This window comes from Taeniopygia guttata, chromosome 5, assembly GCF_048771995.1.
Source record: "Taeniopygia guttata chromosome 5, bTaeGut7.mat, whole genome shotgun sequence".
NCBI classification, from domain to species: Eukaryota; Metazoa; Chordata; class Aves; order Passeriformes; family Estrildidae; genus Taeniopygia; species Taeniopygia guttata.
The window spans coordinates 26,531,523-26,557,200 of NC_133030.1; the positions used below are offsets into that span (position 1 = coordinate 26,531,523).

General features: G+C 41.7%; 1 protein-coding gene across 11 annotated transcripts; it reads right to left on the reverse strand.

The window, feature by feature from the left end:
• Window positions 1-1,766: 1,766 nt before the first annotated feature.
• ATG13 (autophagy related 13) lies at window positions 1,767-25,656 on the reverse strand. Of its 11 annotated transcripts, none has more exons than XM_030274244.4 (19): window positions 25,261-25,656; window positions 22,395-22,470; window positions 19,981-20,062; window positions 19,057-19,137; window positions 18,308-18,427; window positions 17,751-17,797; window positions 17,059-17,199; window positions 15,968-16,008; window positions 15,335-15,431; window positions 14,888-14,986; window positions 14,080-14,170; window positions 11,641-11,739; window positions 10,400-10,483; window positions 9,131-9,264; window positions 7,796-7,913; window positions 6,976-7,053; window positions 6,555-6,671; window positions 5,966-6,094; window positions 1,767-4,770 (listed from the first exon to the last, which is right to left on the reverse strand). In XM_030274244.4, the coding sequence occupies exons 3-19, from the start codon at window positions 20,047-20,049 to the stop codon at window positions 4,693-4,695; spliced, it is 1,623 nt and encodes a 540-aa protein (XP_030130104.1). In that variant the 5' UTR covers window positions 20,050-20,062; window positions 22,395-22,470; window positions 25,261-25,656; the 3' UTR covers window positions 1,767-4,692. The 11 variants fall into 11 exon arrangements, with proteins under 11 accessions (XP_030130104.1, XP_012429567.1, XP_012429566.1 ...); XM_012574113.5 differs by having other exon boundaries at window positions 7,829-7,913; window positions 10,400-10,510; XM_012574112.5 differs by having other exon boundaries at window positions 10,400-10,510.
• Between the last annotated feature and the right edge of the window lie 22 nt (window positions 25,657-25,678).

Consider the following 25,678-nt stretch of genomic DNA (forward strand, 5'->3'; position numbering starts at 1 on the left):
CACCTTCTCATTTCAATGTATGTGGATTGGTAACTTGAACAGTAGTCTGCTTAGGACCACTGCACTCCTCTTGATCCATATTCAGTTCACTACTTTTTCCTAAAGACTGTGATTTGCCTGTTACATCAGTAAGCTGTTTTGGCTAGGATGCAAGAATTAGGAGTAGAATGGAGAGCACTGGGGCTAAAACCATCAGCATTGGGCAGTAGCCTGACTGCTGGGATGTCAGTGATAGTATGTCAGGGTGATGCGTTGATGCTGATGTCGACACTTGCATGTCTAAACTGTGTGCTGCTTGTCAGTTTTTACTGTACCAGTTAAGCGCTTCCCAGTGTTGCCAGTTCCCCTTCTGCATGTTGACATGGCCCCTGTAATGGGGTCAGCATGGTTAACATGCCAACTATACAGCGAGATCTCAAACCTCCTCTCAGTGTAGCAGCTGGTCCTTGCTCTGGGCTTTGTCACAGTGACCTGCCTGGCATTGTGCTGTAGCAACATCAGCTCTGAGGAGCTGGAGAGCAGGTGCCTCTGTCCCTGACAGGGAGCTGGCACTGGCAGGACCTACATTATGTGCAGCTGTGGGCAGTACTGAATGCAGCGTGAACACCATTGCAATTGGGCACGTTCTGCCCCCGACTTTATGGACACTGTTCTGCGAACATTTTTTATAAATACATAAAGTAGGCTCACAAGGTGATGGTATTTAATTGTTCATTATCTCATTATCTCGGTGGTTAATCATATTTCTATGATTGTTTTACTTTCTCACTTATTTCCTGATGGTTTTTCCAATCCCTTGTCTTCCTGGTGATATGGTGTAAATAGTGGATACTGAGAGCCCTGTAGTAAGCCCCAGATACTATAGGATGGTTTCTGTGAGTTTTGACATTGTACCGTGTCTTTTTTAAGTTCATGAAATGACACTTATAAATACACACATATACATACATATAATGTAGACAGATCGGTATCTGTTACATGCCAGCAGTATGCTCAGTTTACTGTGTTACCTTCTGAAGATATGATTAAGAAAAGATTGCTTTTGTTACCCTTGTATCCCAAAGCTGGAATATTCCCTTCATAGAAGCTTCTAATACACAGAATAATTTTTTTCCCCCCTTCCTGTCATTTTATCCACTGTGTCTTTTACAATAACCAGACACCCTTCACACCAAAGCTTATATCAGCAGTTGTTATTAGTACACAGATTGTTTTAATCTTGTCTTTCCTTTAAAGGGAAGGTGTTGGCACCATACCTTGCATTGTGTGTTATACAGGGTTAACTTTTAACGAGAATACAGCTGTTAAGTGTGGTTATTCTTTCCATATTTTATTAGTCTCTGCTATCTCTCCTGTCAACTGAAAACATTTCTATGCTTCTTTAAGTGTGCAGTAGCGACCATGTACAGTGCAAATTCTGTGGGTATATTTTTCCCCCTTTTCCCACTCCTTTCCTCTGGAGATTTCAGTTTTCCAATTCACTGGTGAGGTCAGCAGGGTCAAACACTGTATCCCTGTTCCTCCCACCTCCAGGCACCTGTTCTGTCTGTCCCTTGCTGTCCTTCCAGTAGGCTGATCTCAGTAAGATCCCACTGACCTCTCCAACTATAATGCACTAGTCCATTTTGCCCTCTCTGACGGAGGCAGCAACTTGCTCTGTTCTGCATTCACTGACAGGCCCCTGACCCTCCTGTTTCCTGGAGGAAAACGAGCATGAGCCTGGGACTGTCCCAGACCTGTTGGTACACAAAAAAATGCAGAGAGTGTTGCTTACACAAAAGTTTTATTGGAAATTCTTTGAATACTTGAAGTACACTGGAGACTTTCCAAAACAATACACTTGAGGAACCTTCCTGTCCACCCAAAGTATCTGTAAATCAGCAGCTACGTAGATAAGGTCCTTAATATTCAGCTGAGCAGAGAGCTGCTAAAACAAACAGCCTTCATAACACAATCTGTGGCAGGCCACAGCAGCAGCTAAGTCTTTACTGAAGCAGAGCATTTGTGCAGTGGTCAGGAAACTCAGAGCCTAAATGCAGCAACTGTGTTTTGAAACTGAGAACTGATTAGAGAAGAGGCAGGTAACTCAGCCCTGGAGAATCTCTTATTGCTATGGCCATCCAGCTCAACACTAGCAGCTTATAGAGACAATTTTCTAGCCTTTTGAAGAGAAGAAAACACACCACAGTGCCATTCTGCCTTATGAGATGTGAAAGCTGTAGCCATGTTAGGAACTCCATCAATAAAGGAGCACAAGTACAAGCCCTGACCTCCTGTGTGGGATTAACAAGAATGGCAGTGCTCCCTGCCAGCTCCACAGCTTGTTAGCAGAAGAGCACAGCAGGAGTGCTGGCTAGATGAAGTTTAACCTCAACTATTCTCTATTCATAGGGTGTGAACCAGCCCTTTGCCTCATCTCTGCTGCTCTGCAGCCCAGATTGTATCACTTTAGAGACTCAAGCTGACAACCAGCTCTCTATGAGCTACTGCCTACAAAGTGGCAAACCAGTTTCCTGAGCACAGGTGAGAGGCAGTTGATCCATTAATTCCTTGTGTTCCTGCACCCTTCTGCAACCCTTTCCACCTGTGAAACAAGGTGGCTCTTGGATGGGTATCAATAATTTGTTACAGCCCATGTAACTGAAGTCCTGTTATAAACTGGTTTATCTTGGAACTTTTCTTAAATATTTGTGTACCTTACTTTGCATGTACAAAGCAATTTCCATGTGAGGTTGCTAAGAAGTGGAATCAGTTGAGTAAAATAAAAAGGTTCTGATGGGTAATTTTCCTTCAATGAAGCTCTTACCTGGAGTTTTAGAACTTACAAGGCCTCCCACCAAACACATCTCAACAAAAATTCTCAAAGTTCAACGCATTGCTCTGGCCTTACAGTAAGCTCTGTTCTGAATTAGGCTCCTTGCTCCAGCAGTGGAACAGAAATAGTGTTCTAGAGTGGAGTTGGGGTTCCCCCATCAGCTGCAGGCAATCATCCAACAAAGAATACAGCTAAGCTGAAGCTGCCACATTACACCAACTAGAAGGTTGGTTACTCAGCCACTCTGAGGAAATGAAGATGGTTTCTCAGTACTCAAGCAACACAACTCCACTTAAAAGAAACAAGGAGGAAAATAAGTGGATTTGGACAGTAAAGGGTCTTGCAGTTGCTCACTAGTTACATGGGGCAGGAGGAGACAGAACCACAAGAAAACCCACCTTTTCCAAGTTTCTGTTTAGTGTCACTGTTTCTCCTCCCATCCTTACATGAGGCAGAACATGTGCAACAGCCAAGTCACCCATAGAGCAATGCCAGCCAGTCACACTGTCAATGGCTGGATTATTACAAAAATAATATTTCAGCTACTAAAAAGCCAGCTGATTAAAAAGTACCATAAGCTTCCCAAAATAAGTGTGCTTCTTTAAAGAAGCTGCCTTCTGAATGGCCAAAGAACACTACAAATTCATCCATGCCTATCAGAAAAACAGCTTTCTACCACGTCCCTGCCCCGTGCATTTCATTCTATCAGTGAGCCTTGACTGGATGTAATGGACACGTAGTCCCCAAAACAGAGTATAATATTAATCAAGTCTGCCTTAGAAAATAAATATCTTGGATACTTTCCTGGAAAGAGAGACTAGCCTCACTGGCTAGGGTTTCATGGCACACTTGCTCTCTGCAGCAATCAGGACAGAATGACCCGCACTATAACATGAAAACAGAACATCTTTTAAATATAGGTTTCTTTAAAAGCAATAAATATTTTTTAATTATTAAGATCATCTATTAACCATAAAGCAGGAAGGCTTGCAAGGATTAGAGGAAAAATCTTAGACGAAGACTCCTAGTTACATAACCCCAAAGAAACAGGATTCCTAGTATTTACAATTATGTTTCAGAAGCAGAGACTATGAATTGAGCATCATCACAGCTGCTACGTGCAGGCTTGCCAACAGTCAACACTGTTAAACTCAGCATGGCCAAGTGTCAGTACACTCAGGAAGGAAATGTGGAAAGCATTCCTGTAGTTTCATTCCTGCTTATCAGCCACCTAACAGAGGGCATTGCAGTGTGTAGAGACCCAATTCTTTAGAAGCAAGAAAACAAAGGTAACTTGGATTGTGAAGGTCCCAAAGCTGATGTCTCTCCCTGTGCTCCAAGCACGCACTCTGAAGTCAGGATGAAATGCCCAGTTCTGTGGAATGGATGTCCTGGACTTCAAACAGTTGAATTTGCTGAACTCACAGACCCTGGAAATCAGCCAAAGCTTTCTGTGCTCTAACAGGATCAGAGACTGCAGGAAGAAGTTTGTTAGCAAGAAGCTCTACCTCGGGAACTTGCACGATAGGACCCTTGGAGGAAGCATATGGCAACTTTCCACAAAGCCCCTCCATACAGAACACAGACTGAAGAGAAAGTTCCCATACACTGGAGTTTGACTTCCTGTATCCTTACTGAAGTCTTAAAACGGACTGTGAGCAGGAAAAGCAGTCCAGAACTATGTGGTGGAAAAGTTGAGGAGAAATCAGCAGATGAGCTGTATCTGTCATTGAAGAGAGAAAAGAAAGCTCACTTGATGGAAGGAACTAGTCAATATGAACAAAAGGCAGAGCAGGGGCGATAAGAGATATTTGTTGATGTCATCTCCAGCACAGCTTGAGGAGGAAGAATTGCTGCAGCAGAACTGGGAAACAGCTTCACTGCAAGGTTTCCACAAAAGCATCAAATTCTTTGACGTTTTTCTCATGGACTGCCAGCTTCTCTGGTAATGAGTCCTGGAAGGCAAGGAAAGATGCAGATCAGGGCTCATTCACAGCAGACAGAAGGAAATTTTAAACACACTAGGAAAAACAAAATCTGTTTCTGAGTCATGCAATCCTTCACCAATGCTCTAAGCTCACCCTTCTATGTGCACAAAAGCAGGAACCCTCTGTCAGCATCCAGCAAGTGACCCTGAGCAGGGCACTCTGCCCAGAGTCTGTTTGTTCTGCCAGAACAGGAGGTGCACTGGGGCCTCACCTTGTGCAATCTCCACCAGCTGCAGCACAATAACCTGCTCACATCACTGCTTTCATCAAGTCACTTGCTGCTCTCTGGTTTTCATTTTTCTCCACAGTATGGCACAATGCCAGAGAGCCTAATAGAGCACTCACCTAGCTGTGACTCACCAGCCACACCAGAACTCCAACTTTGCTCAGGCTGCCAAGTCAGGCCTGGTTTGCCACAAAGTGAGACACCCCAGAGGCAGGATTAGTTTGGGGGGTTTCAGAGCAAGCATGCTGCAGCAGCCTTCAGCTTCAAGACAAGCACACCAGTTTCAGAGGCTCAGGTGTGCCAGAAACAAATCTGCATTTATTTGGAATATATTAGTGATGGACGACCTTTGGGCAGGGTCTATCTTCTGAAAAGTATAGGAAAGACATGGTGCCTGTCAGAGTGGGTCCAGAGGAGGGCCACAAAAATTATCAGAGGGCACCTCGGGGAGCACCTCTCCTGTTAAGACAGGCTGAGAGACTTGGGGTGATTCAGCCTGAAGATGAGAATAGTCTAAGGAGATCTTATTTTGGCTTTTCAGTACTAAAAGGAAACCTTTGAGAAAAATGGGAACAGACTTTTTAGCAGGAGCTGTTGTGACAGGACAAGGGACAATGGTTTTAAATTGAAAGAGAGTAGATTCACACTAGGTAAGAGAGAATTTTTTAATGAAGCTGGTGAAAAATTATAACAGGCTGCCCAGAGAGGTGGTGGATGCCGCATCCATGGAAATAATCAAGGCTAGAATTGGGTTGAGCAACCTCATTTAGTTGAAGATATCCCTGCTCACTGCAGAGGAGCTGGACTAGATGACCTTGAAAGGTTCCTTCCAACCCAAAATATTCTACAATTCTATGAAGACACCTTTTTCAAACTAGGAATAGGGAGTATAAAGTACATATGATTTCCACAAACAGAAATTTTAGGATTCCATACCAAATCCTCTGCCATGGACTGTGCTCCAATGTCAATGGAGAGGCTGCTGAGTTGAGGGGGGTTCTGAAATTCACGGTAAAATGTCCCCAGGTCCATTGGAAGAATGTCATCTTTTGAAAATGCTGGTTTCTACAATCAAAGATACTGTTGTTAATTCCCAGAGACATTGGCTTCCCTTTTGTTGTAATCTCAGATAAAGGCGTTACCTGATGTCAGTAAACATCTTGGCATTAAAACTGTTGCTGCAATAATGCATATTAAATAACTGAAGAACAGCCAATATCACTTGATATCACAATAGAACTTGAACAGTTGGAAGAGAACATGTCTTTGGAATCCGGCTCCTCTAGGTGTTAAGAGAGAGGATGCCAAGCCAGATGTTAGTAGAGAACTGAAATGGTATTTAATTTGTAGCTGTGGATTCCTAGTACCAGTGTCTTTGCAGTTCTGTCACACCCTAGAGTGTGGTACTGTGAATGATGTGGCTTTTCCACTCCCACTGAAAAGTACTCTGACATCATTTGCCATCACACCAGTACGTGAAGCCCACCTAAGGTGCAGGTGTAAGAGCTCTGATGAGGGCACTTACAAAGTCGATCATAACAAAGTCATCATGGGTGTTCCCTGTGCTGCTGCCACTGGAGCCCTCTGAGTGTAAGCTGCCTTGCAGAGGAGATTCCGTTTCTGGGGATTCAGGAGGATTGACCTGCCCAAGAAATCAAAGGCGGTGAGTACTGATCTTACAGTCATGTCTGTCTGTGTGCTTTGGCAGCATGGGGGCAGTTAGGAGGTTAGACAATTAACATAAAGTAGAGCAGGGGCAGCAAACACAAGCTGTTATTTGCATGTCTAGAGAGCCCAAGATTCAACACAGGAGACTTCTTGAAACCAAACAAATCTGTATAACTAGTTATTTTCTCCAAAACCAAAGTGTATTCAAGGCAGAGAATAGCATGGACGGTCGCTTAAGGGATGCTGAGAAGGCACATATACCTCTGGAAGAGTCTTACCATGGGGTCGTTATCTTCCAGCTCAACATTCTTGGGAGCAAACATGGCAAAAGGAATGTCTAAGTTGGCCATGGTCACCTGAGGAGATTTAGCAAACAGAATTTCACTAAGATGCTCCCCTTACCCGGCACAGAAAAGGATATTGAACATCTTTATAAGGCCAACTAAAAACGGCCCAAAATCACGTCAGCAGTTAGGCAGGAGGCTGGCAACCTCTTTTAAAAGACAGGAAATCCAGAGACGATACTCAGTTGGCCTAATGCAGACACATACCTTGAGGTGAGACTGCTTCTATACATAGCTTGTATAATATAGGTAAGGATTAATGAACTGCTACAAATTGAAACAATTCTCATTCCTTCATCCAAAAGGCCTAGAACTGCAGCCCTAGGAACCAAGCAGATCTCTAAACTGCCCTAGCTGAACTTAAATGCTTGCTTCTAGTGATGAACTGGTCTACTGCATGTTCCTTCGAGGAAGGGAGGCTTGCTACCAGGTTTCATAGTTTATGGACCTGTGGTAGTGGCAGATCCAAGTGAGTATCGAGTCTTGTAAGATCCAAGTGGAGTATCAAGTCTTCTATTCTCAAATAGGGTGTTGGCAAAGTGGAGTATAGTCAATGGCTGTCACATCCAACAGGATTTTATGAAAAACAAAATACACCTTGGCAAAGCCATGTAGAGAAATGCACAGGCAGAAATATACACTCACAGCCTCTGAGGCTGCCCTGGCATTGGGGTGCTTTTTGCTCCTCTATGTTTGAACAGATGGGAAAAGAAAGGTATTATGGTGCTCTCTGTGAAGATCTACTGCTTGTTACCTGGTTAATGGGTTTGTTGACAAAAGCTCCCACCTTCCGGATAAAGATGGTCTCCAAAAGGTCATGTGGGGAGCCACATTTTCCTTCACTGCTGTTGGATACTGTTTCTGTGTCCTCACTGGGGGAGGAAAATATATAATTAGTGCCTCCTGACACAAACAGGGTAGATAAATAACGTTTTCTATGACTTCTTCATTTTTCTTGGTTTACTCCTAGTCTTGGAAGAAGGACAATAGAAATCTGTCCTTGTACCATACCTCCCTCCTCAGTCAGGAGCACAAAAGGAAAGTGGACACTTGTGGAATCAGATTTTTGTTTAAAGCTGCACAAAAACTATTTCATTAAATATAAAGTTGCTGAAATAGGCTTTTCTTCAGGGAAATGGGCATTTAACTTGTGTGTGTTCACAGCAATTCCTGTCCATCACTACTATTTTTTCAGTAACACAGTATTCACAGATCTCTCCGGAGGTGAGAGATCTTCCATTATATCTGTCACTCAATTCACAAATGCAGCAGATCTGGTACATGACAACAGCCACTCCCAATATGATTAATTCCCTCCATGGCGATTAGGTACTTCCATGACCTATTTGTTTTTGTTTTTTCCCTACTACAGGAATTCAGAACTTCAAAACAAAAAAATAGTTTTGTCTCATAGAAAGAGGATTACCTAGAAAGGATTGAAGGGGATTACCATTCAAGTATACCCGGGAAAGTGATAGTCAACTGAGTTTTGGTTTCCCCAGGGCAAAATCTCTGTGACTCACAACTATGTGACCCCAAGAGAGATTTCTCAAGAAATAAATATGGTGATCAAAAAACCAGAAGGATTTAATCAGCTGTGAGGGAGTTGATTTAGGACAGTTTGAGGTTGCATTGTTTCCTTTTAAATAACTTTATGCCTAAAGTTTCTTACTAAAATGGTGAACAGATTTATGGTAACTACAACTAGCTTTGGTAACAATGCATATTAAGTCTCTAGAGAATTTAAGACTCATTTTTTAACTTACTGCATCTTGTTTTACAATCAGGAAAACCAGAAGAAAGATTGAAAAAAAAATATAAAATTGATAATAAAGTTGACATAGAAGAAGATATATTACACAGAAGAAGGACATTACATAGATTAGGAGGTTTAAATATATGGGCAAGATCATTGTTTGCAGAAAGGCTGAAGAAGCCCCAATCAGAGAAATCTGCAAGTTGATTTGAGGGATGAAAAGACAATAGTTATGCTACCAAACAATACATAAAAAAGGAAAACAAAAAGTTTTATCTTAATAGGCTTATAAGTGGGTTAGGAGAAGTGGTGGATCATCTAAAAATGACCTACCTGCTAGAAGGAGTAGCTGCTGAGTAATGGACTCCATCCAGTGGGGTGCACATCCTCTCTTGGTCAGCTTGAGTGCCATGTGCTGGCTGGTTAGGAACTGGGGGAACTCCCCCTTCTTTGCCTGGACCAATTAACTGATATAGAAAGGAACAGTCAAGTTAAAAAATCTCAAAATCAAACCAAAATCACAGTGCAATACAAAGTAGATTCCATCTTACTAGCCATAAGTTGTGGGGCTTTTGGCATATGACAGGGCCCTATAAGCTACAGCCCCTATAAGCCTCAGAAAGATGTCATGTAGCAGTGTATTATCACAATACAAACTCAGTTTTTACTCTCGTTCTACTCTACTCTCCACTTCAGGCCTATTTTACACTGCAGAGTTCTCTGGCTGTAAGTCCCCAGCTTCATGGGGAAGAATGGAGGGAAAAAAAAACTTACATCCTCTTGCTACAACCCCATGGTTCCCTACAGCTTCAAGAGAAGGGGTAAGTGGAGACTGAGGTGCTGATTTCTTCCTGGGATCCAGTGATAGAATGCATGGGAGTGGTTTGAAGCTGTATCAGGGGAGGCTTAGACTGGACATTAGAAAGCATTCATTTGGAGAGAGGATGGTAAAAAACTGGAACAGTTCTCTTCCTAGGGAGGCAGGCAGTGCCCCAAGCTGTCCGTTTTTAAGAGGCATTTGGACAATTGCTGTAATATCAAGCTTTACTTGGCCAGCCCTGAACTGGATGTTGGATTAGATGCTCACTGTAAAACCATTCCAACTGAAATGATTTTATTTTAGTAACATTGTGTCAGCAAAACTGGTGAAATACCAATATTTCAAGCAGAAAAAGACTTCTGTCAACTTGGCTTATTTGTCAGATGAACCAATATAACTATGTCAATATGAACTGCCAGTGTATCCCATGTCTAGGATACTACATCCTAGCTTACAGAACTGTGCGTGGACAGCTACAGGGGCAGCAGCTCTGTAAGACAGGAAATGTTTGGAATAAGTGACAAGCTCGTGCAGGCAAACAGGTCTGGTGCCTGCTCTCTTGGCATAGTTTTTCCACATGATGCTGTACCCCAGTAAATTCAGGGATGCTGAGGAGCCAGTTCCCAACTCCTGTGGAAGTTGTGCTTCTCTGTATTTACATTCTTTCCATTCCTGACAGACAGGACACCAATGCATGCACTAGTTTCAATGCCTCTCTCAGGTGTACAAATGACAAAAACGGCTGCAATACCAGCCACACTGGTTCTACTCTCTACAAGTACCTGGTGAGGGTGTGCAGCATTCAAGCCACCAGCAAAGAGTACAGGATACCCCATGTCAGCTGATCCAACTCCCAGGGCAGCAGGCTGATAGGAAAGACGAGAGCTGGAAAGCTAAGAAAGAAGAGAAAAAACAAGGGCAAAGGGAGAGGAGAGAGGAAAGGGAAGGGGAATGTCCCACAGCCTGAATAATCACCAGTCACTGAAGAAGGAACAGGAAAAGTCAGAGGCACAGCATTTCAGGCTGGCAGAAGGATGCTAGATTTTCAATGGAATCAATAATGTAGGTTATTGTTCTAAAAAGTTCTTATTGCTATGAGGACTACTTGACAGTAGTCCAGGGGACTAAGTCTGAGCCTTGACAGGAAAACAAGATTGGCTTCCTACACATGTAGGAGGAGGCTGTGCAAGGTATGGCTGACATCCAGTCTCAGGGAAGCTCTGCTTTGCAGGCCTACTTCAAATACTGGTGTAGTGGGTTACGTGAATGCCATTGTAAACTTACTAAAGAGTTAATATTTAATAGTTTTTTTATCCCAAAACAACTTCATTATCAACTGTTTGAACCTACTTCCACTGCAAATTAAAACATCTCATTTTCCTGACCTGTTCAAATAGCTTCAGTAAAAGAATAAATGGTCCCATAAATGTGCCAGGTAAAGAGAACTGAGAAGCTAACCCTTGTGAGATTGCTTTAGGAATTAAGTCTTGGAAGAAGTGAAACCTGGGAGAAATTCCTTATACATCCCAGGCAGAAATCTACCCAGTCAGGTTAGATAAAACTTTTCTGTTTTGACTTGCCTCACCTAAAAAGGAATATTTCTTCCAGAACTCAGTGTGAGCTCCAGCTGGTGTCCTTTACAGGGATGAAAATGAGGAACAGCAGTTTGATTCACATGAGGCTAGCTGGGCTAAGTGGTGCTCTAATGACTATACAGGTTCTAGGGACATGGGCTGTTAACACAAAACACTCAGAATTGTGCCTTACTACTTGTGTCTTTCACTAACAATCCTTGACAGCTGTTGTATTTTTAGGGGTGCTTGTTCTGTCTTTGGGAGACCTTCATCTGCAAAGGCATTAAAGAAGCCAGTCTCAGTAAAGTGTCTGGCTCATTGTGGGTTCAACAGTCTTTCCCATGCACAACAAACACTCCACATTGTCAAATTTTTATTTTCCTGTATTAGTTTTGTCACGGCAGAACTTGTATTCTGGCCATGTACAGCATATTCTATTGACAACTCACTTGATGTGAAAAGGCCAGCCCCATCACTGGGACCTTCAAGGTGTCCGTCACCATAGGAGGAGAGGTCTGAAAATGTGCCTTTGTGACAGTAAAAACACACTGTACACAGACACAGACAAACAGAGGAAACAAGGAAAAGAGAGAATGAGGGGAGAGAGAGAAAGAGAGAGAGAAGGACTTCAGAGAGGAATTATGAAGAGTTGGATGAACTGAATGCTAGTGAAGAGGTTTTGGCTGCAGCAGCCACACCTACACAGAGAGCAAAAGTCTCAGTATTGCCAGAAGCACATTCATTTTGTAAAGAAGTGACTATTTCTGAATCTGAGTGAACCACTGAACACAGGTAGTATTTGAGACTCCAGTAAACCCTGACAGAAAGTAACTGCCAGAGACTCTGTTCCACAGTTAATTATAATTGGTACCAGCAAATTAGCAAAAAAGCTGAGCAGATGCCAGAAAAAGTCAAGTACTTCTTCTTTTTTTAATTTACAAATGACTTGTATTTCAGCACTCTCCATCCATCCATACTCCTTATCCTCCAGCTTTCTGAGGGATCCTATCTTGGCAGGTCTGTGCTGCACTCTTAGAATAAAGGGGGACCCAGACTACAGTGCAATTCAAACACACTGATGTGAAGCAGGAGCTCTATCAACAGAAACAAAACTCCAGAAGTACACAGTCTCACAGAGGGTGCTAATGCAAAAAGGGCAATTCAAACCTGGTTCAGTCCCATACCTCCTCTCACAGCCATTTTCCTAGCAATGGGAAATTTCAGTTTGAGGAAAGGCTTCAGCTTCATTTCTGGGTATTACTCATGGCCAGACTCTCCTGAATTTTGGGCTGCTTCACAACACACATACACAGACATGCAAGCTCACAAAGAAGGTGACAACTATTTCCTTGTATCACACAGGTTAGGCCTCATTTTTGCTGAGAAGGCGGGTAGAGATTCATACAATTTGTCTACAAAAATCAGACAGTTTCTAGTATTTTCCTAGTCATTAACCTGGACAGGACATGTAGAAAGCTGGAGAAAAAAATTAACTTCTTCTCTTCCTTTTAATTTAAAGTTCACTCTGCCAAGGCAGCTTTACAATTCTAACTGAGGTAACAAAGACTGGCAGTTGCTTTACAAATAAGGGCACAGGATATGGCAACTATGAGCCACAGAAAAAGCAAGAATGTAGGCTCATACTTAATGTGAATCCTCAGGGTTCAAGTGGTTTCATAAAGCTTTTCCCCCCTCAGTGACAGTAAAGCTTCATGACCCCTGGAGAAACATCAACTTCCATGTAGTTAAATACACTACTACTGTTAAGTAACACTGGCACAAGCAAGTCAGTGGAAATTTCCTTATGAAATCTTTTGTATTTACCCCACTTTAGGAAAACAGAGGACACAACTCAGTCACAAACTCATTTCCTGAACTGTGTATTGCAGAATAAGAAAAGCTTTATTCCATCAGACTTACCATGAGTGCTGGCTAATTAGTTCAACATTGCCTGATGCCTGGTCACCTGAAATCACTTTGGCACAAAGATGCTTCCTGAGAGAAACTCATTTCTAGCTCGTTCATATAGCAGAATACATTCTGCTAAACCAGGCATATTAATTCCTCTGAAGCAGCATAGCAAATTCTTTCAGTTTGGAACAGCATTCCAGTTATATTTCATTCTACGTTTCACATTGACAGTGAAAGATTTAGAGTCTTTAGATTGTCTTTAAAGGTCAGTAGAGCCATCTGCCTGGCTGGACAACAAGGCTGAATATTTAAAGCAATAGGACAACTGCAACTCTGGCTGTCCTCAAAATACAGAACTGTGGAGTCAGATATGTAAAATAGTAAAAGAACTTGGGAGTTCCTGGGGTTTTATACTCAAAATGAAACCATTAGCTATTTATTTTAAAAGTGAAACTTAAATGAAATTTGCATGAGCAATTTTTTGCCAATACTTATTCTTGCTGCGCCAACTAATTTTAGATGGTCCAATAAATAGAGAAAGACATTAAAAAGACAAAAGCTCTAGCATTTTCCTGGTATTTCAGTGTTTCTTTCTCAGTTACTCCTAAGTTACTCCTACTTAAGCTGCCTGGCATCAATGTCGTGAATTCCTCCTCTTGCAGTATTGGTATGCAAATGTGTAAAGGTGTAAGTACACTGCTGTCCTCTTCAAGCACACCTCAGCCCAGCTACAGGAATAGGCTCTTTTAATCCTTCTCAGTAATTCAGTCTTTCTGGGTCCCTGGAATTTTGTTGAAATTAGTATCTAATTTCAATAGATTTTACTCAAGAATGTAATGACATAAATAAACCCACACATTAAATTTTAATTAGCAGCAGAACGATTTCTGTTTGCACAACAGCTGATGTAAGAATATGCAAACTATTCTTACAGCAATTGTCCTGTCTAGTAGTAAAAAGAGCCTGGTTTCTCTTACCTGAGATGGAGGAGAGGTGGAAAAAGATGTGGTACACACTTCTTGGGAATCTTCTACTGAGGGGTATACTGCACCATTGTCCTCACCAGCTCTAAAGCAGCAAGAAAAGACAAGTTTTCTAACTGGAAATATTCCTTAAAACAAACAAATAGTAAAACACAGTGGGACAAACACTGCAGGGAGGTTGAGAGTATTTGGGTGTAGTTGAAAGGAGAATTATGAAGGGCTCTCATCTGCTTGCCAGATCTGAGGAAAAACATCAGTTTTCCTCAGGTCTTTGTCTTCTACTCCATGTAAAATAACAGGTGTTTCTAACTAAAGCTTTTGTTATACCAGCTAGTGCTGCTGGCTTTGGTGTTTACACAACCATTGTCAAACAACATCACTGGTCCAAACTTGAATGCCCTCACATTCATTTTAGAGAGGGCAAACCTCTCATCTCCAAAAAGAAATTAAAACTGATTTTCCCCAGTGGAAATATCCAGGGATGCATGCATCTAGACATGTAGTTCTGCATCAGGAACTATTACACTTTCAAATTCCTGAAGGCAGCCAAGATTAAACATCCTTTGTGTCCAAGTGCTTCTGTGAAGAATTTGGGAAAATACTGGGGCATGCTGCACTCAGCCATCTCAATGTGAGGAGAAAAATGTCACCTTTCATCACATGTTTAACTATGCCAATATGACTGACACTAATTCTCCAGTGTCCCTTCCCATGCTGTCAACAAATAGTGGAAAAGGCTCTGTATTTGGGCGTAATGGATGCCTTTACCATGGCCCATGACTTCAACTCAGTATTTCCTCACCTGTAATTGCAGGGATGCATGGGTGAAGAGCTGGGATAGGGACGGTCCACAAAGTGATCAATTATAATCCCCATGATAGGAGGGGTCCTCTCAAACTGCCTGCAAGGCAACAAGCAATGGTGTTACTGGCTTTTTCTCTCTACTCTTCCCAGTTCATGGTGCCCTCACAGAAAACCCTTATGTCTATTAATGGGACCAGAGCATCTTTACAATTTAGTCCTGTGACTCCAGGCATGCATCAGCAATTTGGAGTTCTAGAGCCTGGCTTAGGGCTACCCAAATACTCCCCTTGCTGCAAGGTTTAAGCGAGAGAGAGAGCATTCTTCATGAAAGAGAATCTCAGCAGGAAAGGATAAGCAGAAGGGAAAGATCTGGGGGCTCAGAACACAAGGGGTTTAACAGTAAATTAACTGTAAAACAGTTTCTGGCATAATCACATTTTCTCACCTGGTTGACATGAAAGCAAGGTTGATTCTGTAGGCACAAGACAAAGTGATGGTGCCCACTGGGGTACCCACTGTCCCAACACGGACTGTCTGGAAACCTGTCAAGTTAAGCAATGATTATCAGTTTCACTGATTATTTATGTGCCATACTTTTTTATTCTGAGGTTACATTATCTTATTTCAGTAGTGTTACCATTATCTCTTGCAATCTGAACCCCAAAAACACACATAGAACCCATAACAAAACAGCAGCACTAGGTTGCCTTGCTGGTAGGCTTCACTTGCAAGACTTCTGAGGTTGCTTCCTGGCTTCTTGATGTAAAATACTGTTTTGAAGTGCTTTTTGTTCCTCAGTAGATTATGATCTCCTTTACCAGTCCTGACCCTTATCAACATAATTCCATATTCTTATTTTAGTTCTGTATCGCTAGAGTCAAACTGGCAGTCACCCGAGACTTTGTCCAAGTACCACCATTATACTTGTCACCTTATGACACAAGGCTGCACTGGCAGAGCCAGACAAAAAGCATATGTCAGCCTCAGACTAATTTTCCTTATGATACTTGTGAATAGTAACCAAAAGGCAGTCAGAATGAAACAGTTCTGCTCTTGTTTGTGTGTTGTCTAATCATACCTTCTCCCAGGCCACTCAGCTGGACTTCACCAAAATATATCCTGAAAGAAAAGGAAAAAGAAAAGCTGTTAGATCCAGCTGGGACAAAATGCTATACATATCCTTATTCCTTACTTAATTTTGGGAGTTGCACGGCTGGAACTATGTTTCCTCTTCAGAAAAGAAAAAGCCCAAAATAAATGGCTGTAATGCCCATCTCAAAAAACCTTACAGCTGCTCCAGAAGAACAGGTCATGTAAAAAGAAGAAGAAAGAGAAAATGGTAGTCCAATAAGAAATTTCTCTTTTTTTAAGCCTCTGTGGTTAAGTCTACAGTTCAGAGCAAAAATGTCAAGTGATACAAATGTCACAGATAGGTCTGCGTCTAAAAGCTGATGCTCATCACACAACATAAAAGATTAACCGTGCTGTAAAGAGACCTGCTCTTAAGTACATGCCAAGTCAGCAATGGAGGCAAAAATGTGAAAATGGCTGGAATTTCTTTTTGAGTTCTCAGCTGTGAAAATGACAACAAACCTGAAACTTACAATCTTATAAATTAGCTATGCAAACATGTCAAAGACTTTTCTTACAGCCAAAAACAGAGTCTGGAAGATAATTATGAACTACAAGCCAGTCAGACTCACAGGCTAAACCGAGTTGAACCCAGTAGAGGTATGAGTAAACTGCAAAAGCTACAGGATGTGGAATTGAAAATGCATCTTTAAAATGGAGTAACAGAACAGAGTCTGAATCTATGCTGCAAAAGTACACATTGCAGTTATGTGCAATGTAGACAGGCATTTATCAAACACAAGCCAGATACCAAACAACTGAATGCTAGTAAGCAACGGCATGTAGAATTTTTTTTCTCTTCTTAGCATCGTAGGCAAACACTTCACAGCCTGTGCTTAGCTTTTCTTTCAATGGCTCAAGTAAAGGGTATAAGGTGATACATAGACCAAAGTTTTCTTCTGTCACTGATCAGTAGTACTTCTGTACAAATAATTTGATTTTATTATTACTCATCCCTTTTAAACTACATTTGCAGCTACACTGTGCAAGTCTAGAGTCTCTCCTGTTTGCATTTCAAGTAGGAAATTTTTGCTTTACCTGTACAATATTACATATTCATGGCCTTGTTTCCTAGAGAGTCTGTAGGCTGGAGTTACTCTGGTTATAGCAAGCAAAGACTTCAGCAGTAGAGACAGCCTGTTGTATACAGTGTATGAAACTTTGATTTCTTTGTCACACCTAGAGAACACAAAAGAAAAAAATTAGTCTTTTGTTTACAACTAAGTTGCCTGGGTTTGGGGTTCTTGTTTGTTTTGGTTTGCAGTTGCTTTTGTTTATTTTATTTAAAATAAAAATTACTCTGGGCCAGTTGTTTAATTTTATTGCCAAAATGATAAATAAAGCCCCAGTGTAGCTACCTGTACTGACCAACCAGCTAAGAGTCCTGATTCAACCTAGTCACCTGCTGTAGAAGAAATTGCTGAAAAATGCCATGCAGCCTTCTACTAAAGAGACATCTTTTCGATATGAAAAACATTTGTCATTACTGAGACTATGAATTCTTGTATCTGAGGAAATCTACTAGTTGTAATGGAAGAATGAAGACGGAATTAAATTACTAGTTTATGTTCTTGACATTGGTGTTAAAACAGATTGTCTGCTGCTCCAGACAAAGAGGGGAGTTCCCTCTGAAGTGCTCCTGGCCACACAGCCAGTATGTGCTCATTGATCACATGGATTAACCACATGTACCAAATGCCTCAGCTATGAGCTATAAAGAATGTACTTACTTCTCATTCATTTCTAGACACCAAATTTCCAGCTCCATGGAGTCCCCCTATATCAGAGAAAAGATGGCAAACAAAGGATCATTTCAGAATATAGACCTTTTCAAATCTCATTAGTGATCAGCAATGGCCACACCTCTCAATGATTTGACTCCTGGTTCCCACTTTCTTGTGATGCAATGATAGAAAAAGGGGCACTGGAAGTGTCCCTGCACAATTATATCACCTGAGGGAATACCTTCCTCAGAATACCTAAGTTCTTCATAGAGTAAGAAATTAGTTTCTTAAAATTTAAGAATTTAATTTTCTTCAAATTGGCTTCTTAAAAAATTTACATTTTTCTGCTGTGTCATTTGTGTGTTCAGCCTCAGATTTTTGCAGTGAATTGCTTGTGTTAAACAATACATTTCTTTTAATTAGCATATCACCTAACTTAATAAAATTTAGATAGCCTCACATTGTCTTGGATTAAAGGGCAGGAGCTCTGGTAGTTGACTTAAGATTCAGGCCAAAACCCCCACAAATAAAATACAGGGCATCTGTTTTGATTCAGTTCTCACCTCTGAGGTTTTGAGAGAAATCTCCACGCACATAGACCGTCCAACAGCAGGCAGCTGTCCTGCCAGGGCCTTCTTTGCTTCATGAGTAACCTCTGGTATATCTTTGATTGCTAAATTGAACTGCAGAATCAAAGAGATGGTTCCATTTTTTTATTTCTTTGAAAAACTGCCTGATGGCACATTTCAGACAGGATCACAGACCCATATATAACATACTAGGTCAGTGTCCACTGAAATATTTATGAAACAGAAAATTCCCAGCTGGGTTCAAGCTTTTCATATTTACAAAGATTCCCTTGGCTGCTAATTCAAATGTTTTTCTAATCCTGCTATAAAAAATATGCTCCTTTTCCCTCGCTTCAGTCCTATCTTCACCCACAGAGCATCTTGAGTATTTTCACTATTAATAAAGCCCATTACTAAAATGTCCTGAATTGCAGAGTAGCAAACTTCTGACAGATAAGAACTCATCACCCCACCCCCAAGCATATCTTGGAAATGTCCCTTAGCTGGCAGGAGTTGCTGAGAGGCATCATTTCTCTTTCCCCTCATCAGCCTGTAAGAGTCTGGAGTGATTTGTTGCATGTGAACAACAACCACCAGCCTCTGCAACATCACCAATGAACATAACTAAATATAGTACCTACTCTATGAATAATTATTATTGTCTGCACAAGACTGTAATAATTACGTGGTGTTCTCAGCACACACACAGAGTCATGGAGTTGCTTTAAAAAATATGACCTTACCCAGTCAGAACCTGTTGGGGAGGATGATGAGCGGGTACAGATTTTCTCTCCAAGTCGGGCCTGGACAATTACTTGTACTGTCTGGAACAGAAAGAAAAGAATACTTAGTAATGTTCTGGGCTCTGCACAGCCCTCAGTTCAGATCCTGAGCTACATATGCTCGAGTGAAAAAAATGAAAGGGCTGACCATGATATAGAGGAGTTTGCTACACTGTTCTTCAGTTCTAGCCAATTTAAATTATTACATGTAACAGGCAAATGTATTTGAGAAAGAAAATAATTTTAGGCTTACCTTTCTCTGTAAGAACATTAAGAGATAAAGTCAATTTTGCAATCAGGATTTGCAGTTTTCAACAGAAAATTCAGAAAAATTACAAAACTATCCCAAGCCTGGACAACCAAACTAAAGCCAAATTAATCTCTACATTTATACCAAAGCCATTGTCAAATCATTTACTTTCACCTATGTATGAAGTGAGGCCAAATTTTATCATTACATATCACCATCATTCAAAAGAACAGTCTGGTATTATTGTTTTTGGATGCAATATAAAAATTTAGATAGGCTGAAAGAGTGGAGTCCAGCAGAATAAACTACCTAACAGCTGGTGGTTAGACATGCTGCTAGAAACCCAAAGCTGACAGAGGTGTGAAGTGCCTACAACTGATTCTAAAGCAAGATGTTTCTGGAGGAAGGAAGAGGATTTGACAGTAGAAAAAAGGGGAAAAGACATTTTTCTAGTTGTTCTCAGCAATCTCCTAAATTTGACATCACCTTTCCTTGCCTTGTTTTTCATCAAAACAAAACAAAACAACAAACCCAAACCTCAGTCTTGTTACTCTAGCCACACAGAGTACATAATTTGTTTTGTGGGGTTTTTTAAACAAGGAAGAAGAGTCATTTGTCTAAAGGAGAAAAATTACCTTTAAAGCAAAAAATTTGATGAACTTGTCCAGGTCCTTCCTGTCCTGGGAACTGAGATCAGTGTCCATTGCATATGGCAATCTGAAATATAGCACAGGTCTGGGAATGAAATCTTCTTCCAGCTTTCTGTTTAGTTTTTAAAATATTTTTGCCATTAGAGGCCACCTCGAAAGAAACTATAAGTACCAGAGCACTCTACTACCTGTCAAAATCTGAAAATGCTGAAAACTTTGGTATATGAGTGTGAGGTAATAAATGCACGTTGATAGTTTAGCTGGTCAGTTCAAAGATCAAAAAAATTTAAAAAACCAAAGAAGGCTGACAGTTAAAATTCAGTTCTTCAATTTTGCTAGCTTAATTTAAAAAAGCTGAACAAACAAACAACCCAGAACACCCCAACACCACAATGACTGCACTCTATGCCAAGCTAACCATCAGATATGAAGGTGTTTACTTCAAAAATAATGTATCTTTGGCTATGAGCACTGGTCAAAACCAAGCCAAATTGTTTTATTGAGCCTGAAATTCTTAGAAAAGTATTTCAGTGGTATTTCAGCAGAAATCTGTATAATAAACCATTGCTGGTACAGGCTCCACTGCTTCTTCACTTTCAACAAATAGTACTTGCAGTAAAACTATACAACTACAAAATTTACCTACAACCAATTGAAAAGACACATTTTTGACAATAAATAGACTAAAATTCTCTGTTCACTTCTCTTTAAAGCTCTGATAATAAATACTTAGCTTTCACACTGACACTGCCTTGTTTTTCAAAATACAGTTGTTTCTAGGAACACAATGAACTTGCACAGCGTCTGAAGCAGGGCAGGGCAAAGCACTAATCCTATTTTTGTCACCATCATGTCACATGGCCTGGGATAAATCAAAATTCTTCTGTCTCTCAGTTTCTTCACATGTAAGTTAATAATCATATAGAGACCATTGGGGAGGAATGCCTTAATTAGCAGCATTCATTGTAGTTTTTGCTTGTAAGCCTTCAAAGTATTAATTCACTCTTAACCCCATTGCAGTTTTGAGACAGCTAATCAGCCTGAAGCAGCTTGTCAGACATCCCGTATTTACAGAACGTGCTGCTCCTCGCAGGAATGCTGGCAAGCTGAGCTCAGGGAAACCGAGCAACTGCTGAGCACGTTAGTCCGTGTTCAATCATTAAGCAAAGACTGAACTTACAGCAAGGTATGCTGTTTATGCAAATTAAAGCTTGCAGGGCAACAGGGCCAATAGCCCTGTTCACATAAAAAATACAGAATCTTTCATGACCATGCACATGTAGTACTTCTGTCTAAAATATTGCACTTAATGACAGTAAAGCCCAATGCTTTAGGAGCATCAATCAAAAAGGGCTGCAAGGTAAGAATACTGCACTTTACAGAACATTTTATATGCTCTTTGTGCTGATTTCTGAATGACTCTATAAAAAGAAAGCTGGACATACAGTATAGTTGAAAGTTCCTAGGCTACATTCATACCATATCTACTTAAGCTGTACTGTTTTCATTATAAATTATAATTTAAATTGAGAAGTAACAACAAAAGTGATTCAGGATCAGATCAGAAAATTTTCAAATTATCCTTTGGATATTTTAACCTCATTATTAAAAGCATTATCCTTCTTTCCCTGCATCTACCTCCACTAGACAGATTACAGACCCTTTCCACTGCGGGGGATGCAAAAGGAAGTCAGCATTTAGTGCTTGATGCAGTACTTATAATTAAAAAAACCAACCCTTTAGTACAGACATGTACCACTACAAAAAAAAAAAAACCAACACAAATCCCCCCAAACAAACAAAACTCCAGGCAAGAACAACCTGTTATTATTATTTTGACTTAATTAAGTACAGCACTGTAATGGCTGAGGAGGTCTGAGATCTTTGACAAATCTGGTTGATATAGGCAATAAAATACTGGATTAAAAAAATGTTTTTCTCAGTGAAGAGAATGCTGACATTTAAATCCTAAAAAAAAAAAAAAAATCATCATACTGGGTTTCAATGTGAAAAGTGATATGTAACTCCTGCAGAAAGATGCAAAGAAGTATATATCCTGATATTGTGGGAGAGCTGTCAAATAAAGCACCAACATTTGCTTTTTGAGGCTGGAAAGAAGTTCTGGTATCAACTATTTAATATGCTTGGGAACTAATGGAAGGTGTTAGGCTCACTGGTCTGTTAGGAAAGGAAACAAAGATGATCATCAGCATGGCTCTATGTGCAGTACAGGAATTCGTTCTAATGACCCAAATATCTCTAGAGGCGAGAAACAGCTACCAGAGGGTTCAAAAAATAAGAGCCTCATGGTTCTGCCCTGCTGCACCAGAACGGGCATTCTTGGAAGATATGAAACTACCTGTAACATTCACCAGACATTTGGAGATTCATACTGTTACCTCTCAAGCTCCAATTGCCAGCAACAGTTAACCCACTAGTGTCCAAAGTAGAGCAGAAAGTATCAGGCAAGGTTTCCTGGAAAGGAATAAGCAATTTAATGGGAAAACTGGAACTTTGGAACTTAGCTCCTGAAATATATAAGAGCTTTCAACTGACAGCCATCATCTCCTCATTTTTGTAGGAAGGCCTCTGGTGACTGCCTGAGACCTTCTAAGGTTTAAAACAGTGTTCACCTTTAGAGTAAGTGTTGGTAAGAGTTAAGATGGAGCTAGAATTATGGCAAACTTTTTATTTACAAAAATTCTTTGGTACTCTCAAGTTAGCTGCCACAGCTGACCTGAACAGAAGGAAATTCTTTAAACTTAGTTCCACCAAACTCAGTCGACTTCTCATGTCCAGTAGGTTGCAATGCCAGCATGGCTCCTTAAGGGCTACTGCACAGGCCTATGCTGGCTCATTTTACAGTGAATAACGACTAGAAGTAAATAACCTTTGGTCTAGGTTAGAAAAAACAGATGATTGATTTCCCCTCAACCAGGTAATCCTTTAAGTAAACTGATATATTTACCAGCACATGATGCAACAAACATCTTTTCCATATGGCTTTTTGCTTTGTCTCCCACTTCCTGCAACACCCATTTTTATCTATTGCTTTTATTTATATGCTTTTGTCTTCACTTTACTGTGAACAGAAACATCAGAAACAGGCTGTTCAAAGGAGAACTGCCACAAGTGACTCTCTTGACTAAATCCTTATTCCTTCTCCCAAGGTGGGGACAGATTTTATGCAACAGTTTAACATCTAAACGTTGTGCCTTATATGCTCTACTGCTATTTATACCCTCCTGTGAGGAGAAGGACACATCAGCATAAGGTGATGGCGCTGTTTGCATGATGCAAGGAACTGCAAGAGCCCTCCCCTTAACGCCTCCCAGTACATCTCTGTGACACCTACAGGAACAGGAAAAGAGCAGGAGCTCCTGACACATACCAGGCACTATTACTACTGCTGGGGAAAGCATATAGAGGCTGCATCCATCATCTCCTGTATTTCTCTCTGAGCCATGGCTGCTACAACTTAAAGTTATTTTGCTTTCTTTTCAACCAGACATTCATCAATGCAAAATAATTATTCATGGTTCTTATCCTATCCTAGAGTAAAATTGAAAGGACAAGAGGGAAGAAACCAGAGTGGGTGTAGCTGTAAAGGAGAGGGCTGTGGACAGCTTGTTCCCAGTTACCTGACTGTGCACCCCAGACTGCACTCCAATCTCCAAGGATGTCCTATGAGAAGCTCAGAAAAGCCTTGTTGAACCATGAAGTAAACAAGAAGCACATGGAAGTTTTTGAAGCTTTTAAGAGTGCCTAGAACACATCCTCCCTTCAATGAACAAGAAGCTTCACTGCATATTTTGAGCACGGTAATAAGCAACTATATAAGTATCTTCATAAACACAGTGCTCTGTTTCAAGACTGGGCCTACAAGTCAAACACCAGTATCCTACAATTACTTAAAATTAATCTCCATTTTGCCTTCTTAGTAGATTAGTCAGAAACCTATAGAGAAATACCAAACAGTTTAAGGTGTGACACTCTCATTCTTTAAAGTTTATGGATTTTTTTAAAGAGAAGATTAAATTCTATAGCAGAATAGAATAATTTCAATAGCCGAAAAACTGTTTCACATGAAGTAAACACTCTGATGTAATCAAAGGCTCTGTAGTTCACAATATGCTCAGGTTTTGACTGATAAAGAGGTAATTTTTCCTCCTGATCAGGAAACAGATTCACTTTATAACCAATAATGACTCTTCAGCTTAGTTAATACCTTACTAAAGTCAGCACTGCCAGCTCCACTGACTGAGAAACAAAATTAAGTCATTCCTGTTGACCAGCAGACACATTCTGTACTTCCCTAAGGTCTAAAATTGGTATCAGTCCAAAGGTCCATCCTCTCAGTTTGTTTGTCAAGCGAAAGTATACAGACTACACCAGAATCTGCTTCTACATACACTGCACTGTAATCACCAACTAAATCCCCACCTATCAACTGCTGTATGAACACATGTTCAGAAATGTTAGGATTATACAATACCATTTAAGCAAAATAAAGTGATCCTGTGTGATCCTTCCGGACATCTACAGATAGCCTGGCTCATCTGACTTATTTCTTGCCACAAGAAGGAAGGGTCCTCCAAGTCAGGCCACTCCTGCAATAATCTGGAGATGCTCTAAACTTTATTTGGATAGCCAACTAATTTTCCGCTAAGGGAGTAATTTGCCATATTTTTCCTCCTTGGTATGTGCCTAGTCACATCGCTTTTGGGATTTGTATGTGGGCAGTTTGTACGCTTAGTTAAAGAGTTGCTTTTCTACCTGTCGACTGACATGGAAGGCATATCTGCTCCCACCGAATCCACGGGAACGATTTTGACTGTGCCCTAAGCGCCACACCTCCAACAGGAAAGAAAGATACGACCACCTGTAAACCTCTGCTCTTCCCCAGCATGCCACAAACTGGCATCTCACAGGAAGACTATAAGAGTATATAATGGAGCGTGGGGTCTCAGATTCTACTATTTCCAACAGGCTCTGAAGCATTTTGATTTTAAATGACCACTTGCTGAGATTACAGCGGGCCACGTCTTTCCCAGGCTCCACTGACAGCCACCAGTCGTTAGGAAAACGAATCGCAGCCGACAGCGACTGTCGGGAACCGACGACCCCCGCGAGCAGCGAAGCAAAGTAAAACGGAGACGCGAAGCCGTAGCCAAAGGTTTAAGAGCCACATCACAGCCCCCTCCCCTGGAAGGGCTCCCGCAGGCTGGCGGAGCTCGCAGCCCTGCCCTGCGGGGCCCGCGGTACCTGCGCGGGGCCGGCAGTGCTGGCGGCGCGGCGGCTCATCCCGTGCGGGGCCCGCTCCGTCTCCGCGCCCCGGCGCTTCCTCCGCGCTCCCACCGGGCGCGGGGAGAGCCCCGCGGCCCCGGGGCCGCGACCGCCGTCTCCAAGCCCCGAAGCCGCTCCGGGGCTCCGGCCGGCGGCCCTCCTCTTCCTCGTTCCCGGCCCCGGGGTCTCGCCGCGAGTGTCAGCGCCGGCGGGGGCGCACGGCCGGCGGCGGGGGCCGGGCCGGGGCTGCCGCTGCCCTCAGAGCCGCGGGCTGTGCCGCGCAACCGCCATCGCCGCCGCCATCGCCGCTGTTTGTTTTCATCCGCTGCGGGCGGGGGGGGAAAGAAGGAAGGAGGAAGGGAGGGAGGGAAGAAGGGAGGTGCCTAAGTGTCCGCAG

What these genes read in the sequence shown, in the direction of transcription:
- ATG13 (XM_030274243.4), bottom strand. Translation starts at nt 20,049, where the DNA reads ATGGACACTGATCTCAGTTCCCAGGACAGGAAGGACCTGGACAAGTTC. An exon ending in TCAAATTTTTTGCTTTAAAG is followed by an intron (nt 19,138 to 19,980) that starts GTAATTTTTCTC and finishes TTTCTGTTCCAG; the next exon opens with ACAGTACAAGTAATTGTCCA. An exon ending in GCTGAGTGGCCTGGGAGAAG is followed by an intron (nt 15,432 to 15,967) that starts GTATGATTAGAC and finishes TTAACTTGACAG; the next exon opens with GTTTCCAGACAGTCCGTGTT.